Here is a 17,868-nt window from a genome sequence, read left to right as displayed (position 1 = left end):
CGGTAGAGAAATCCTCAAAGCGTGTTCCAACGAAACATCTCTGCGGTTAACCTTTTGTGGTAGGCCAATGCATTGTTTTCTCAGAAGGGTAGTCTCAACAATTCCAAAAACTCAATATTTCCAAGAAATTTTTATTTTATTGATATATGACAAATCTTTACATGGCTTCGTGGGTCTTCAAATGGACCAACAGCGGCTTCTTCCGGTTGAACGCCTTCGGGCATTGCGTACACTGGAAACTTAGAATTCCTTCGTGCTTCTCGCGAATGTGTCCACGCAAGTCCCGCTGGTATCGATACGAGGCCGGACACTGCTGGCATTTGAACGGCTTATTGCCCAGATGAAATTCGATGTGTGAATCGAGCAGTCGCTGCTGCGTGAATGTGATCGGACACAGGTGACACTTGAATGGGCGATCCTCGGAATGAACGGTGAGATGTCCCTTGAGCAGGCTCTTGGTGCGGAATCCGCGACCGCAATATTCGCACTTGAACTCCTCCTTTGCGTCGTGCAGTCGAACGTGGGCATCAAACGAACCCTTGATGGAGAACCGAGCGTCGCACTTGGGACACTCGTAGGGTTTCTCCCGCCGGTGAGAGTTCTCGTGGTCCCGCAGGAAACTTTTCTCCTTGAACGCCTTTCCACACAAACTGCAAATAAACTTCTTTCCTCTGAACATACGATATTGATGCACCTTCATGGATTGGCGAGTCTTGAAGCGTCGATAGCAAACATCACACTCAATCTCCAAGTCCCCGTCGTACGCTTGGCTTTCCTTCAGATGAACATCGTCAGCGTGGGCTTTCAGTGCTTCCTTGCTTTCAAACTTTTGCTTGCAAGCGCAGCAAATGTGAGATTCCTGGCGCAATTCCTCCATCCGTTCAATAATCAGCTTTTTCTTGTGGTACGTTTTCAAATGTTTCTGCATCACGTAATGGTTCGCAAACTCTTCGTTACACTTTGGGCACGGATGTAACATTTCTACGTACATTTTGCGCTGGTGACGAAGAAACTCCTTCTTGCACTCAAATCGCCTGTAGCAGTGCGGACACTCGAAGGGATTGTCGTCGATTTCCCTTGGATTCGTCACGCGATACCGCAGGTGATACTTGTCCGAGTGTTCTTGAACCTTCTCGTAGCTGTCCAGCAAGAGGTCCTTGCATTCACAGCATCTCTTCGGCTGTGAATCCGCTTTGACGCCGTAATACAAGCGTTTCTTCTTGGACGAGTGACCATTTTCATCGTCATCGTCGCTGTCCGAGCTGCGTGCACTGTCGGCGTAATCAGACAAGCTATCGTCGCTCGAATCAACGTCTGACTCCATAGTCCAGCGCTTCTTCGGTGGCTTCGAAGTGTCCGGCTTAACATCTTCAACGTCTTCTGCAGCTTTCCGGTCCACAGAATCATCATGTATTTCCGCCTTCACGGAAACCATCGGCGGTTGTTCCGTTTTAGCTGCCTTTCTTTTGCTTAGTCTGGTCTTTCGTTTCGGCCTAGGCTGAAACTCTTCTTCGCTTGAATTTCCACCGTAATTGGAAACTTCTCCCGGTTCGAGCTCTTCCGCTTCCGACTTGATGTAGACCTCCGAGATGAAAACCGACGAGATACTTCCGTCGACAGGTTCGCTGCAAAATGAGACTAATTATATAAATCTTTTACAAGTGGGAATCGAAGTACAAACTTACGTGACTTCAATCTTGGGCACGGCAAACATATCCTTGAGTTTGACTTCGGAATCTACCAGGCGGCCGTGGAACCGGAGTGCCGCCTGCAAGTCTCCCTTGCAACTGCTGCAGTAATTTGACGGCATGCCGTCGAGTATGTTGATCTGTTATCAAATACGCATAGCTTTAGAATTCAATCTGATATGGGAACAATTTGGTCCATTACCGTGATTCCGAAGCATTCTTCAATAAAGTGCGCTGGCGTTTTCCCGTCGCCGAACGATTCGTACAGCGGATGCATTTCGTCGCCAGACGCATCCGTGCAAATCCGACAGATTTGGTTGAATATCTTCGCAGACATTTTGTTCTAACAGAGTTCTTCCTTTCTTTTAAATCTAATTTTGTGAGTTACATTTCACGAACAAATTTGTTTCCAAATAAACACCTTAAATTTGCAAAGCTTGGTTTATGTTTTTCTTTGCTTACAATAATCCATCGGTTGTCAAAATGTACTGACAGAACATTAATACCTGTGAAGTACGCACACAGATGTAGAATTAAAATTCACAGAAAGCTTCATTCCTCGATGTAAACAACGCATTTAACAAGTTTTGTTCGCTTTAAGACAACTGTTTTGATTCAGAAGTCTAATGTCGCTATCAGAAAACGAAATCAATCAACAATGAACCAACCGATGCGGTGTCGGTTTTGCTACAAATCCAACGCCATCGCGTTGTGTTCCCTATCGGAGGCTTTAAACGATGGCAAATCAATCGCTCAAGCCATTGAGCACTGCTATCGACTCTCGGTATGTACTTAAAATGGTCAATTTCCTTTGAAAGTCAATCGCTGAATGCTTGTTTGGGTTCCAGATTTCGAAAGACGACCTGTCCAGTTTATGTTGTGAAGACTGTAGACAGGACCTGATCGCTGCAATGAAGCTGTTGACAAGAATCTATGAGTCTGATATTCGATTGAAGTCGGTTGAACCAATACTGAAAGGTGAAATGCAGTGGGTATTTTCCCTAAAATTTCTGTTGTTCTGCCAACTCATGCTAGATATTAATTTCCAGCAAATCTTTTGACGATCGAAATCACCTTATATCGTCCATATTTATCGCTGAAACGGAAATAAAGCTCGAGCCAGAAGAAACACTCGCTGAATTGAATGATACAAAGGATAGCTTACCACCTGAACCAATCGTCAAACGGGGACGAGGAAGGCCGAAAAAGGTCAAGGTAGAAGAGAATCCGCCTGCGGAACCAACAATTCCAGATGAATCTACGAAAGAATCATCCAACTCGGTCAAAAAGCAGAAACGACGAATGAGTACTTATTCAATACGCTCGGACGATGAAGTGTCCGATTTTTCTGCGGAATCAGAGGACTCAGATTTTGAGCCCGATGGTGAGAATGAGGACAATGATTCCGATGAACCTAAAGGGAACAAACGAACCATTTTTGGGGTCAAGCCGGACTCTAAACCAAGAAGATGTTGCAGCTGTAAAGACTTTCCACTAGATTCGATGGAAAAAGTGAAGGACCATTCGAAAAAGCATCATGTTAGACACGTTAATGCTCAAGAGGAGATTGACAAACCTTTTGAATGTTCGGTTTGCTTTGCGAGATTCGAAACTAAGAAGCAGTTCCGGCAGCACGAACGGAAAATGTACATTGAAGTGTTGCATTCTTGTAAGCACTGCGATGAGCAGTTTGCCAATCCTTACGTTTTGCAGAGGCATCTGAAGAATGACCACCAACGACGGCTGAAGATTCACCAGATGGAAGATATGTATATGCAAAGTAACATTTGCTGTGGCTGTCGGAAGCAGTTTGAATCTCAGGAACAACTAAAGGAACACTCCTTGCAGGTTCACTTGCCACAGCGGGAACCTCCTCAAAGTGAGACCGCCGTGGAATGTGACACCTGTTACAAGAGTTACAAATCGGTCAGATATCTGAAGGAGCATCGGTTTCGATTTTGGAAGGAGAAGAAATTTGTCTGCTCTCAATGCGGTCGTGGCTTTCGGGAGCGAGCGCAACTGGAAGATCACGAGGACTCCCACCGGAACGTACGCAAGTACGAGTGTCCAGTTTGTCATGCCAAGTTTTCGATGAAGGCTTCCTGGCAAGTTCACGTACGATACCACGATGCCGAGGAAAGCTTCCATTGCGAGTACTGCGGAAAGGGATTCCGGAAAAAAGGACTGTTCAAGGTACACATGCGCGTTCATTCCGAAGATCGTCCCCACAAATGTCCGATGTGTCCGCTTTCGTTCACGCAGAAGAACCGTTTCGACGCCCACGTGCTCGAGCACACCGGTATGAAAGCCTTCAAGTGCCAACAGTGTCCCGCTTCGTACATTCATCAGCGAGCTCTGCGACGGCACGTGCGTGAAAAGCACGAAGGAGTCTTCAGCTTCAAGTGCACAATCTGTCCGAAGGGATTCGTCGAGTTGAAGCCGCTTCTGGTGCATTTGAAGACCCACGAAAAGAGTGATGAGGCAACGTTTTCGAAGGCATAGACAATACAACAACACAAAGAATGTGTTTTGAGAAGAATAAAGCTCAAGAATGTGAAGAAACAAAATCAGCTATTCATTTTTTGATGACTTTTCCATATCGTGGGTTCAGCCGGATTACTACGCTACTCTGCTTCTCGGCAGGTCCTCTACCTCCATGTCAGTTTTGGACAATAGATGATCACTCCTCGAAAAAATCTCCAAGCTTCTTCTTTTTCTCTAGTTTATCCCATGGCAACTGGAACATGGATCCAGTAGTTCACGAAGCTACGGATCGATGCTGTCCCTTACGTAACGAATTTATCCGATCTAGGCAGCCTAAAATAACCTTATGAAATAATATAAAAGAAAATGCATTTTTTTTTGTTTCATCTGTTTATTTTTTATTTTCTAAATTTGCACTAAAGTCATAAATTGATTTACTCAAGTTTCACCGTTCGTGGCTTTTCAAATGAGCCAGCAGTAGCTTCTGCCGGATGTAGGCCCTCGGGCACTTGGTACACTTGAAGCTGCGAATACCTTCGTGTTTCTCCCGCGTGTGCCTTCGCAAATCACGCTGATGGATGTACGACGCCGGACACTGTAGGCACTTGAACGGCTTGCCGGCGTCCGAATGGGTCAACAGGTGTGAATCCAGAATGTTCTGGCGGGTGAAGGTGTTCGGGCACAGGTGACATTTGAACGGGCGATCCAGGCTGTGAGTTTGGAGGTGCGTCAACAGGAGACTCTTCTTGCGGAATCCTTTACCGCAGTATTCACAGTTGAAGCGCTCTTCCCCGTCGTGCATCTTCAGGTGAACTTCGTAGGAATTTTTCATGGCGAATGTTGCCGGACAGAACGAGCACAGAAACTGGTGAATCTTTCGATGGGAGTTTTCGTGCTCTGCTAAACGAATCTTCTCTCTGAAGGCTTTCCCGCATAGAGTGCAGACAAATTTCTTTTCTTTGTACAATCGTAGTTGGTGATGTTTGAGCGATTTCAAAGTTTTAAATCTATTGAAGCACACGTTACACTCAAACCTGTTACTTGTATCATAAAGTACGTGTTCAGGATAGTGAACCTTTTCAACGTGTTGTTTGAGTGTCTCGGCAGTAGGGAAATGCTGCTTACATCCACAGCAGATGTTGGACTGACTTCGCAGCTCTTCAAGCTCCGTGATCAGAAATTTCTTTTTGTGATCGACTTTGAGGTGTCTCTTCAATACGTACAGATTGGCAAACTCTTCCTCACATTTCGAACACGGATGAAGCACGTCAACGTACATTTTTCGCTGATGTTGCAGGTACAGTTTCTTCGTCTCAAATCGCTTAAAACAAACGGGACACTCGAACCGTTTGTCGCCAAACTCCTTTGGATTCGTTACTCGATGCTGTTGGTGGTACAATTCGGAATGTTCCGCCACCTTCTCTTGGGAAACGAGTGGCTCTTTGCAATCACAGCATCGTTTTGGCTGGGAATCTGATTTCACCCCATAGTAAAGTCGCTTCCGAGGTTGTTTGCCCTCCCGTTGATCTTCGTCTGAGCTAAAGTTCAGTTCTTCAATAGAATCGCTCTCATCTTCAGAGGAATAAAATACATCTAAATCTGGGAAGCATTCATTATCGGAATCATCTTTCTGTTCTGTCTCCGGAAGCAAAAACTGGGATGTATCATCCGGGGGTTCTGACGTATTGTTTTCTTCTTGAGAAGTTTTAATAACACCATCCACCTGCTCGTGCTTACTGCCAGATGTTTCTTCTATGGACTCAAGAGGTAGCTCTGTCTCAATTTCGACCTCTGTGATGTACACCGGGGACGAACAGTCATCTTTCAAGCTAACTGATCTTTCGTCTAGATCTGCTATCTCCGTATTTGACTGATTCCGAAGCTTTGTAGCAAACCTGTATGCACATTCCAGATCACTTTTACAAGTTGTGCACAATACATTGTTATCTTCGTCTTCCAAAATCTGTAACATAAAGTTTCATTCAGCAATAAGCTTTTCCTTAACATTCTTGCGGAACTTACTTCTACTTCGAAACAGTACTCAATAACGGTGGCAAGTGGCCTGGAATCAATCCGTGTTGTAAACAAGTTAAATTGTTCTACTATTTCACAATTGGCTAAACATATACGGCAAAACATTTTTCCTATTCCTTCTACGTTTGTTAGATTTCGTTCTGCGCCGAATGTTGTTTTGTTCTGGCAGCTTCTATCACTTGTTTACATCAGTGTTTCAAGTGTTCATTGAAGCTTCGCTTCCTTTCTCAGTCACGATGGGCTGAGTTTAAATTACCAAGAAAGCTAAAACTGCCTTCCTTTCAGAAGCATCCTGAGGCAATTACTTCCAACATTTTTCTTTGCTAAATGGCCAGTCCAACTGCGTAAAGTTAACCGCAACGCTGATTCGTTGAAGTGGATTGAGTTTGAGCACGAATGTTCAAATAACAACACATTTCTGAGGAAGAATCGTGGGAATCCTCCGCTCACGTTGCTGTTTTTGGCGCAATAAATTGTCGGGAGACACTTTTGTTAAAAAAAATGTGGATTTTTAATAATTTGATGGAATGCGTGATGGATTCTTCGTCACGAGTTTTCAAACAATCCACTCTCTCCGAAGATTTACCGGGGACGTACATGCTGAATATATAAGTTTCGGTGAATATTTTAATCCCTGGTTTACGGTATTCAACTGATCGGTCATGTCAGATGTAACTCTAGAATAAGCAAAATACAAGTTGCTCTGTTTACACGATTCCTACTTTTGCCTTCAAAATTGTTCGTAAGCGAAGAAACAACATTTATCAACGATGAACCAGCAGTGTCGGTTTTGCTGTAATTCCGAAGCCATTGAGATGTATTCCCTATCGGATGCGTTGAATGATGGCAAATCAATAGCTCAAACCATTGAGGATTGCTTTCGAGTCTCGGTATGCATTGAAATTTAATATTTAAAAAATCAATCGCTTGAATGCTTATTTGGGCCATGTTCCAGATATCCGATGACGAGCTGTCCAGTTTATGTTGTGTGGACTGTAGCCAGGACCTGATCGTTGCAATGAAGCTGTTGACCAGAATTTACGAGTCTGGTGTCCGATTTATTTCGCTTGAACTTTTGACGAAAGAAAAGAGGTGAATATTATTTTTAAATTTCAATTATTTTGTCCTTTAATGCTTGAAATAAATTCCAGTCAATCTATTGAAGATGAGAACCACTTACCGTCCAATTTTATCGCAGAAAAGAATATCAAACTAGAGTCAAAAGAACCAATCACTGAATGCATAACGGAATTTTCACCAGCTAAAAAAATCGTCAAACGGGGACGAGGAAGACCAAAACACGTAAAGGTCGAAGAGAACTCCCCTGCTGAATCACAAACTCCTTATGAAGCTTCCAACACGTTACCTAACGCTGCCAAGAAGCAGAAACAGGACGAAAATGCAGATTTTTCTGCAGAATCAGAGGATGACGATTTTGAGCCTGATGGCGGACATAAGGACAGTTCCTCGGAAGAACCGCCGGGGGCGTCACGATCCTTTTATGGGGTCAAGTCAAACTCAAAACCAAGGAGATGTTGCAGCTGTAAAGACTTTACACTGGATTCGATGGAAAAGGTGAAGGACCATTCGAAAAAGTATCATTTTAGACCGGTAGAGTCTAAAGAGGAGATTAGCAAAGCGTTTGAGTGCTTGGTTTGTTTTGCGAGATTCGAAACTAAGAAGCAGTTCCGGCAGCACGAGCGAAAAATGTACGTTGAAGTGTTGCATTCTTGTAAGCACTGCGATGAGCAGTTTGCCAATCCCTACGTACTGCAGACACATCTGAAAAATAGCCACCAACGAAGGCTGAAGGTTCATCAGATGGAGGATAAGTGTATGCAGAGTAACATTTGCTGTGGCTGTCGGAAGCAGTTCGAATCTCAGGAACAACTAAAGGAACACTCCTTGCAGGTTCACTTGCCCCAGCGGGAACCTTCTCAAATTGAGACCGCAGTGGAATGTGACACCTGTTACAAGAGTTTCAAATCGGCTAGATATCTAAAAGATCATAAACTGCGATTTTGGAAGGAGAAGAAATTTGTTTGTTCGCAGTGTGGACGTGGGTTTTGTAAGCCATCGCAACTGGAAGATCACGAGGATGCTCACCGAAACATATGCAAGTACGAATGTCCAATTTGTCATGAAAAGTTTTCAATGAAGGCTTACTGGCTAGTTCATATACGAAATCACAATTCCGAAGAAAGTTTTCACTGTGAGTATTGTGGCAAGGGATTCCGGCAGAAAAGTCTTCTCAAGGGTCACATGCGCGTTCATTCCGAAGATCGTCCACACAAATGTCCGATGTGTCCGCTTTCGTTCACGCTGAAGAACCGATTCGATGCCCATGTGCTTGAGCACGCAGGTATGAAAGCCTTCAAGTGCCAACAGTGTTCCGCTTCGTACATTCATCAGCGAGCTCTGCGACGGCACGTGCGTGAAAAGCACGAAGGAGACTTCACCTACAGCTGCACAATCTGTCCAAAGGGATTCGTCGAGTTGAAGCCGCTTTTGGTGCATTTAAAGACCCACGAAAAAAGTAATGAGGCGTCGATTGTTTAATAAAACTTCCTATTTTAAAAAACTTTTATTTGAAAAAACTACAAAATCTTATGAAAAGGAGAAGAAATAAATCCATTTGAGCTAAACCACCTACTCGTCCATTCTAATTGCGTAATCACTGTTCCAGTCACGCTCGAAAACGTCCTGCAGGTCGTTCACGATGGTCCGGTTACCCTCGTAAGATGACATGACCAGCCCGATTCCGGCCGTATCGATAAAGTAATCGCCGGACCAGTTCGAGGTTCCGATGTAGGCCGTGTTGTCCGTTACCATGTACTTGTTGTGGTTAACCCGCGCGAACGGGATCTTCTGCTGATCGTCGTCAGCTGGTACGATAAATCGCTTGATGTCGATGCTGACCCCGGGCAAAGAATTGGAGATCACTTGCAGCGAATCCAGAAAACGCTGCTCGGATGACCGCGAATGTGGCCATAACGAAATTAGCAGGCGAATTGAGATCTTGCGATCGATGGCGGCCCGTCGAAGCGCGTCGTCGATGATTGGCCAGAATCTGGTGGGGGGAATATTGTTTGGATATTTTCTAAGAATTGAAGAGATCAATACACTTACTGTGTCTTTGGAGTGTACAGGGTCAGCGGAAGATAGTCCATCACCGAAATATGGATGAACTTCTCGGCACGTTCGATAACATCGAGAATGGCATCCACGTCGTGACTGCGTCCTCGCGTTGACATCGGTGGAGGGGAACTCTGTGAAGTAGCATAGATGGTATCATTCAATATTCTTCACCATTAAACTTCGAGATTCCTACCGAGAGATACGTGTCCACTTTGTACTCATCGTCGAACTGAACAGACAGAGTGTTGTTGGCATTGTACTTTGTAGAGTACGCTGCTGGCCACTGATCTGGAAGCTGAGCGTTGGGCAATCCCATGTCCCAGTAGACCTTTGGAATAAAAAGGTTTGCTTTACAATCTACCAACTAAACAAAGCCGTTTGAACCTACATCAAAAATCTTGGCAATATCGGTTGCCAAGCAGGAACAGTTCACGGCGAGCACTCCGAGCTCCTTGACCTGTGTCAACGATCGCCAGTCCATGTTGGCACTGCCCACGTAGAAATGTCGTCGATCGATCACCCAAACCTTCGTGTGCAGCACACCACCTCCGAACAGCCGCGGAAAGTCCACCGATCGTACATCGGCTGCGTTGCGTTTCGTGAAGATCTCCGTGTCCACGCTGGGATTCGCCGAAGTTGGCATGCTTTGCGCGATCTTGATCGACACATTTCCGCTGGTTCCGGTCTCCAGCAATGTTTTGAAAATGTCCTCACCCTGCCAGGCACTCGAGTGGTTGTACACATCTTCGCGTCTCAACGACCAGTAAAACGAACCGATTTCAATCTTCTGTTGAGCTGATTTTATCAGAAGCTTCCACGCGTCGTACGTAGACATAAACGACGGACTACCTTTCGGATAGACTAGCCCCTCGGGAATACTCTCCACTATGCTGATTCTACATCCCTCGAGGCATACATCATTCCTGTTTCGGGCTGTCTTTCGACGTTGATCAGCTAGTTTCTCGTTAGTGTCCAGCAGTGGCAGCAACACAACCATCACAATCAACAGCAGTATCATTGAAATCGGTATGAACGATGGTCTGCACCATTTGAACCATGTCCTGTTGAATACCCCAACATTACTCAAAATCAATCAAACTCCCCAAATCTCAAACCTACCTCTGCTCATCGCCATTTTGCCAATCGCGATCGTCCTGCTCGTTGAAGGAACCCTCGCCGGTCGGTACCTGGACATAGCAATTGCTCACAATTAGTCACTATAACGCGTTCCAAAGTTTCTTACCAACTTTTTGCATGGTGTCCTTCCGCTCGCCATCGGTGGCCGGCCGTGAATGTAACGGCAATTTGATCTTCATGTCGACGCAAACCCAAGAACCTGCTTCTTAACACAAAGTGGACATATGGCCAAAGTGCCACGATAAGATCTGCCCAAATAGAGAATGTGTGCGCGGCGTTCAATTATTCAGCTGCAAGTGCAACTACCTCGGTACCAAGCCACAGAAGCAGGACTGAGGGTTCGAGTTCAAAATAGGCAAAAAATCGCTTATCGGGTGGACTTTTGTGTTTTGTTTTCATGCGGGGGGGTAGACACCAATACCAGTGACGAGAGGTAGAAACGAGTCTATCCACATAAATGGATGCAAGCGTTCGTTTGTCCGTGATTCAGCATACCTTGTCAATATAATTGCAGTTGATTTTTTTTTTGCGTTAGAGCTCAGTCTGGTTTTGGCCCAAGAAAAAAAATGCGTTGTAAAAATAATTTAAAAAATCTCAGTTGCAAAATTATTTTCTTCCACTCTCTTTATATAACAAAGAATACATCAAAGATGCGTTCAATTACCGTGCGTTTCCATCATTATGATTCTTTTATTATTGCTTTTGATTCAAAGGATCTCAAAAATAAACTCCAATAAGGTAGGATCCACTATAGATACATTTTCGCCAAGATACAGGAAAAGGCGATTCCATATATTTTTCAATATGTTTTTTTGATTATTTTTGATAAATGGAGCCTAACATTTCAAAAGGGCACAAAACTTTTGTAAACAATAGTGTATCCCTTTCGCTCAAATGACAGTTTGCATAAGGTGTGAGAGGGATACACTCTTGTTTACAAAAGTTTTGTGCCCTTATGAAATGGAAAGCACGAAATGCCGTTGATTTTTTCATATTGAAAACTCAAATATGAATGATTTAAGTATTTTTTCTTTCATAAAAATAATAGGTTGTTACATGAAAATAATTTACCTAGCAATATTTTTATGGAAAATTCTCGAAGATATAGATAACGGATAATTCTAGCAGGGTAATGTAAATGGCCCAAAGCCGAAGTATAAACAAACAGTCTATCCTGCTAGTTCCTAATGTTAACACCAACGTACGCGAGTAGGATAAACTGATTCTTTACCCATATTTGGCCTTTGGTCTTGCTCTTTTGGTATTTGGCCAATTGACATTGTAACATATTCAATAAATGTGAGTATTAACTGGATTCTGAGTTATGATTTTTTGAGATAATTTAACGAATCTCGGTACATTAATCTAATTTGAAGCATCATGTGTCTCCAGCAAATTGTACTGGGAACTTAATTTTATGGAGAAGCGTGGTACTTTATGCTCGAATGATATTAATACCCAAATCAGACAAATTGTTTTCATAAAATCATATCTCAGAATCCCGTTATGGGCCAAAGAAAAACATCGCGGACAATTTTTTCGGGGTTTGACTTGGTCAAAGCGACTTTGAAAAGCTTAGAAATTTTCTATTTTGGGGGGTCAAATTGTTCGGTGTTTTGACTAATATCCGTTTAAGGATAAAAGGAGTCAAAATAAGTATGCAGCCATTTTTGTTATTGTTCGAGGCTATGTATAAACTGAGTTTTGTGCAGCATTAATTTAGAAAACAAAAAAAAGTGTTCGGATAATTAAAAAAAATATACTGGCTAAATAAAAGATAATTAGATAATAAAGATTATACGTTGCAAATTAGGCCTGATACAATCAGAATAACAAAAGAACTAATCACGATATATATGCAAATAAAAATATGAAAAAAAAAACTAAGCCATTAAATGACCTACACACTTAGATTTTTTTTACCGAATTCGGTAGTTGAAAATCGGTAAAGTTCAGATCGGTAAACCATCTGTCAAAATGGTTTTTTTTACCGAATTTGGTCAAGTTTACCGAATTCGGTAAAGTTTACCGAATTTTCAACTGCTGAACAGTTTGGTAAACTGAAAATTACCGAATTCGGTAAAAACTTACCGAAATTCGGTAATGCAGTTCATTATTGTTCATCGTATAACTGAAATTCGGTAAAATGTTGTTCATTTTGACAGATGGTGCTCCGATATAAACTTTACCGTTTTTTCAACTACCCAATTCGGTAAAAAAAATCTAAGTGTGTACTTGTTTACTGAACAGATTTTTTGCAATATTTCAATGTGTATTTCTGGGGAAATAAAAAAAATAATGATTTAATTTTTAATATGACCTATTTCACGAAAGATTTTATTGCCAATTCCAGTTGTTACAATCTTACAATTTAATTTGACATCCCAACTTCTTCGCCTCCTCATCTTCGTGAGTCTTCAGATGCTTTTTGTAAGCATCCTTCCGGTGAAATTCTTTCGAGCAAAGTTCGCAACTAAACGGTACGATAGGTTCGTGTTTAGCCCGGATGTGCCTGCGCAAGTCCCGTTCGTGGATGTAGGACGAGGTACACTTTGTACACTTGAACGGTTTTGCCCCAAGGTGTTCCTTCACGTGGAAATCCAGCAGTTGTTGGCGAGTGAATGTGTTGGGACAAAGATGGCATTTGAAGGGTCGTTCTGCGCTTTCGATGTGAATGACCTGATGGTCTTGCCAGAGATGCTTTTTCTTGAACCCTTTGCCACATTTATCGCACTTGAAGTAATCGCTCGGCAGGGAGTGGTACTTTATGTGGGTAACGTAGTTGGTTTTCAGCGAAAAGGACTTTGGACACATGTGGCACTGGTACGGCCGGATGTTGGCGTGGCTTTGCTCGTGGTCCAGAAATACCTGCTTTTCTTGGAAAGTTTTTCCGCAGTGTGCACACTGGTATCGGTGAGCCCGATACGGTCTGCGTTGATGCTCGGTTAGTACGTGCTCCGACTTGAACCGACGATGGCAGACTTCACACTCGATCTGGTTCTCCGTATCCGGGGGATGGCGCATTTTGTGCTCCGCGTTGCCATGTTCTATCATCAGTTCTTTAGTTTCGAACTGTTTGTGGCATTTGCAGCAAATGTGCACTTTTTGGCGGATTTCGTCGATTTGTTTCACGATTTTCTCCCGCTTGTGGTTGTTCTTCAAATGAACTCTCAGGTTGTAAGCATTCGCGAAATCGGCAGGACACTTTTTGCACGAGTGTAACTCTTTAGCAAAAGCTTTCCTGCGGTGCAGAAGGAGTTCCATTCTCGTCTCAAACCTCTCGTAACATATCGAACACTCTTCCGGCTTCTGTTCGAGTATCTCAGCATCGAACGCTCGTTGCTGGTGGAATTTTTCGGAATGCTCTTCCAGCTGTTCGTGCGTGCTGACTGGTTCCTTGCAGCCACAGCATCGCTTCGGTTGCGAATTGGCCGTGATTGCGTATCGAGTTCGTTTGTTTTTAGTTAGTTCCTCCTTTTCCTCGGCCTCGGATGCTGATGAGTTTTCCTCTTCCTCCTGTTTCGGTGAATATTCGCTCTCATCAGAGTCTTCTGGATCAGTTTTGACTTTCTTGCGTTTTCTTCCAGGTTTGCGCTTCGCTCGCCGTTGCATTAATGGTTTATCATCGCTGTCTGTTTCATCAAAATCATTTGTGTTTTCTTTTTCATACGTTGAGTAATCTTCTACCTCATATTCCAATTTAACATCTATTTGTAATTTACTAGGAGATTCCGTCAAGGGATCACTACAAACGATATTGTTATAAGAAAACAATAATTAAGGAAAATTACAAAAAATACCTTTTGTCAGCTTCCACAACGTAATGCTCGAGGTTCTTGATCTTATTGTTGGCGTCCTCCAACTTTTTTATGAAGCGATAGGTAATCCAGAGCTCCTCTCTACAAGAGCTACAGCATCGTACAGCGAGGTTTTCATCGTCAGGAATCTAAAATATAACACAATTAATGCTATCCAAAAAAAAACTTATTTATATGAAGCCTACCTGCAACTTCTCTAGCACTTCCTTGAGCATCGTTTCGACGCTGACTTCATCGTACAGTTCATTGTGGGGATAGTTATCTTCTACGGTGGATTGAACACAAATTCGACAAACTTTATATTCAACATCGATGCTGGCGTTTGGATCCATTTTTTGTGTTGTTTTCAGTGCAAAACTTTGCACTCTACTGACTGACGCTTGTTATCTTCGAAGTGTCTTTCTACTGGATGTCATTGCGGTAGAGCTGCTAATGTGAGCTAGCTGTAAAAACAAAATTCATAGTAGTTGAAAGAAACTTGCATGCAAGTTGAGTCTGCCGTCATATTAAAACAAAATTATGGGATTTATTTGTCTTTGTAATTTTGTACAGTACTTGTTCGGTAACTGGGCTGAGAATGTAGCCCAGTCACCGAATGCTGCTCGCTAACTGGGCTGAACGAAAAATAACGAGGGGACCACCGATGCATAATATTTTCCTGATGAAATATAAAATTATTAAAAGTTACTCAAAATTTTTACAGTGCTCACTTTTCATAATTCTTAAAATTAAATAAAAGTTTTTTTTTCTTTATTGACCATTGTAAGGTTGTTTAAAAGTGTTTAAAAATCGAGACTTTTGTTTTGAAATTTTATTTTTTTGCATCTTGATTGTTGAACTACCCAAAACAACGGAATGGAAAAAAAGTTATACTTTTCGATATAAGGCCTGAACAGTTCTACTTTTCTGCACCCAAATGAGTGCTATATTGAAAAGTAATACACAGTGTTTTAACAAATTTCCGACACCGACTCCAGTTCCTTAAATTTAGCCGACTCCGAATCCGACTCCAGCTGTTCAAAATTTTACGACGCTGACTCCGACTCCAGGTCCTCAAAAAGACCCGACTCCACCAACTCCGACTACTCCACAGCCCTGCTTAATAACCCAAATTACCCGACTTCGAGCTCACACTACTGGTTCCAGAGAGTCTTCTTAATTTTTATTTAATAAAAATCTGAAGATCCAGCTGATTTTGAATAAAATTGGTAAAATGTGTCCATCACAAATCTTTCAATCAATGTTTTACGAAAAGGTTAGCAGAACATCAATCTTACCAAAGAGTATTGCCTTCTCTCGTTCTAGAAGACGTTCTAGAAAGTCTTGAACTAAATTGCAGTGATTTTATTAAAGAAAACATGATTGAATTTTTTACTGTTGACTTTTTCATATATTTTTTTCGTAACAATTCTAGAGTTTTTTTTTTTGAAACGGTCCTATAAACTATTGTCTTTCATTTGTTTATACTTGACTTTGACTTTTACTGCTCGTACAACCTCCGGGTCATGAGCTGTCTCCAGATGCGCTGCCACTGAACTCGGTCTTGGGCTGCTACTCTCCAATTCCGACTCGGAACTCCCACACTTCTCAGATCTTCCTCCACTTGGTCTAACCACCTCGCACGTTGCGCCCCCCTCCGCCGCGTTCCAACCGGCTCCGAATTAAACACCAACTTCACCGGATTGATAGTCTGGTTCGGTTGGCGCGCATCCAGCGCGTCCGGCATTCTTGCGACGTGTCCGGCCCACCGGATTCGGCCAGCCTTGGCGACCTTCCGAATACTTGGCTTGCCGTAGAGTTGCGCCAGCTCGTGGTTCATCCTTCTCCTCCATACAGTGTTCACACGCACGCCGCCAAAGATCGTCCTAAGCACTCGCCGTTCGAAAACTTCAAGCGCTTGCAGGTCCTCCTCGAGCATCGTCCACGTCTCGTGCCCGTAGAGGACGACGGGTCTTATCAGCGTTTCGTACATGGTACACTTTGTACGCCGGGAAAGGTGACCAGACCGTAAGGTCTTGTGGAGTCCGTAGTAGGCACGACTACCGGTGATGATGCGCCTCCGAATTTCTCTGCTGCAGTTGTTGTCCGACGTAACCAACGATCCGAGGTACACAAACTCCTCCACAACCTCGAACTCGTCGCCGTCGATCGTCACGCTCGGTCCTATGCGAGTCCTAAGGGACTCGGTTCCTCCTGCCAGCAGATACTTCGTCTTCGCAACATTCACCTTCAATCCAACCTTATCCGCTTCCCGCTTCAATTCGGTGTACCGCCTGGCCACATCCTCGAACGTTCTGCCGACAATGTCCATGTCGTCGGCGTAGCAGATGAACTGGTTGGACCGGTTGATGATCGTGCCCCGCATGTTGAAGCCCGCCCGCCTCATAACACCTTCAAGCCCAATGTTGAAACAGAGGCCGGAGATACCGTCGCCTTGTCGCAGTCCCTTGCGCGATTCGATCGGGTCGGACATCGCTCCCGAAATCTTCACGCTGCACCGTGCCCCGTCCATCGTCGATTTCACCAGTCTGATCAGCTTCCCGGGAAAGCCGTTCTCGTACATGATCTTCCATAGCTCTTCGCGATCGACCGAGTCGTACGCGGCTTTGAAATCGATGAACAGGTGGTGCGTCGGGATCTGGTACTCGCGACATTTTTGGAGGATTTGGCGTAGCAAAAAGATTTGGTCCGTCGTCGATTTCCCCTCCACAAAACCGGCTTGGTACGGCCCAACGAAATCCTTTGCTCGCTCCGACAGACGACAGAAGATGATCTGAGACAGCACTTTGTAGGCCGCGTTGAGAATAGTGATGGCTCGATAGTTCTCACATTCCAACTTGTCCCCCTTCTTGTAGATCGGGCATATTACTCCCTCTTTCCACTCCTCCGGTAGCTGTTCTGTGTCCCAGACCTTGACTATCAGCCGGTGTAGACAGGCCGCCAGCTTGTCCGGGCCCATCTTGATGAGTTCAGCACCGATACCATCCTTACCCGCTGCTTTGTTGTTCTTCAGCTTCTTGATGGCATCCTTAACTTCCCTCATCGTGGGTGCTGGCTCGTCCTCGCCGTCCACCATACCGCTGACGTCGTTTCCCCCGTCGCCCTGGTACTCCGCCTCTGGGCCGTTCAGGTGCTCGTCGAAGTGCTGCTTCCACCTTTCGATCACCTCACGCTCGTCCGTCAAGATGCCTCCGTCCTTGTCCCGGCACATTTCGGCTCGCGGCATGAAGCCAGTCCGGGATTGACTAAGTTTCTTGTAGAACTTACGCGTTTCGTTGGAGCGATACAGCTGTTCCATGTCCTGGCACTCCAACTCTTCCAGGCGGCGCTTCTTGTCCCGAAAGAGATGGGTTTGCTGTCTTCGCAACTGTTTGTACGACTCCTTGTTCCCACGGGTGTTGTGCAGCAGCCACTTGTCCCGCGCTGCTTTCTTCTCGTCCCAAATCGCCTGACATTCCTCGTCGAACCAGCCGTTCCGTCGAACTCGGTCCACGTACCCGATGGCGCTCGATGCCGCTGCGTTGATGGCTGCTTCCATATGGCTCCAGCAGGCCTCCAGAGGGGCTTCG

The 17,868-nt window shown here is 44.2% G+C and overlaps 5 protein-coding genes across 5 annotated transcripts; 2 read left to right on the top strand and 3 right to left on the bottom strand.

The window, feature by feature from the left end:
* Positions 1-122: 122 nt before the first annotated feature.
* Positions 123-14,726, bottom strand: LOC120421707 (uncharacterized). The gene is made up of 14 exons (XM_052706915.1): positions 14,485-14,726; positions 14,282-14,427; positions 12,850-14,226; positions 10,788-10,813; positions 10,592-10,686; positions 10,464-10,531; positions 9,733-10,405; positions 9,538-9,672; positions 9,336-9,475; positions 8,860-9,276; positions 4,645-6,067; positions 1,891-2,031; positions 1,686-1,828; positions 123-1,625 (listed from the first exon to the last, which is right to left on the bottom strand). Exons 1-14 carry the CDS (start codon positions 14,629-14,631, stop codon positions 158-160), a joined length of 6,399 nt encoding a protein of 2,132 aa, XP_052562875.1. The 5' UTR covers positions 14,632-14,726; the 3' UTR covers positions 123-157.
* Positions 2,233-4,260, top strand: LOC128093009 (zinc finger protein 2-like). The gene is made up of 3 exons (XM_052708372.1): positions 2,233-2,472; positions 2,537-2,676; positions 2,738-4,260. Exons 1-3 carry the CDS (start codon positions 2,347-2,349, stop codon positions 4,188-4,190), a joined length of 1,719 nt encoding a protein of 572 aa, XP_052564332.1. The 5' UTR covers positions 2,233-2,346; the 3' UTR covers positions 4,191-4,260.
* LOC128093010 (gastrula zinc finger protein XlCGF26.1-like) lies at positions 4,546-6,392 on the bottom strand. Its single transcript, XM_052708376.1, has 2 exons — positions 6,195-6,392; positions 4,546-6,135 (listed from the first exon to the last, which is right to left on the bottom strand). The coding sequence occupies exons 1-2, from the start codon at positions 6,309-6,311 to the stop codon at positions 4,618-4,620; spliced, it is 1,635 nt and encodes a 544-aa protein (XP_052564336.1). The 5' UTR covers positions 6,312-6,392; the 3' UTR covers positions 4,546-4,617.
* Positions 6,856-8,851, top strand: LOC120421708 (oocyte zinc finger protein XlCOF6-like). Its single transcript, XM_039584954.2, has 3 exons — positions 6,856-7,096; positions 7,162-7,298; positions 7,358-8,851. Exons 1-3 carry the CDS (start codon positions 6,977-6,979, stop codon positions 8,763-8,765), a joined length of 1,665 nt encoding a protein of 554 aa, XP_039440888.1. The 5' UTR covers positions 6,856-6,976; the 3' UTR covers positions 8,766-8,851.
* On the bottom strand, positions 8,798-10,877 carry LOC120421710 (5'-3' exonuclease PLD3-like). Its single transcript, XM_039584956.2, has 6 exons — positions 10,592-10,877; positions 10,464-10,531; positions 9,733-10,405; positions 9,538-9,672; positions 9,336-9,475; positions 8,798-9,276 (listed from the first exon to the last, which is right to left on the bottom strand). Exons 1-6 carry the CDS (start codon positions 10,658-10,660, stop codon positions 8,856-8,858), a joined length of 1,506 nt encoding a protein of 501 aa, XP_039440890.1. The 5' UTR covers positions 10,661-10,877; the 3' UTR covers positions 8,798-8,855.
* Positions 14,727-17,868: the final 3,142 nt, after the last annotated feature.

This window comes from Culex pipiens, chromosome 2, assembly GCF_016801865.2.
Source record: "Culex pipiens pallens isolate TS chromosome 2, TS_CPP_V2, whole genome shotgun sequence".
Lineage (NCBI taxonomy): Eukaryota > Metazoa > Arthropoda > Insecta > Diptera > Culicidae > Culex > Culex pipiens.
The sequence above is the reverse complement of the archived record's forward strand: the minus strand, read 5'-3'. Positions and strand labels throughout refer to the sequence as shown.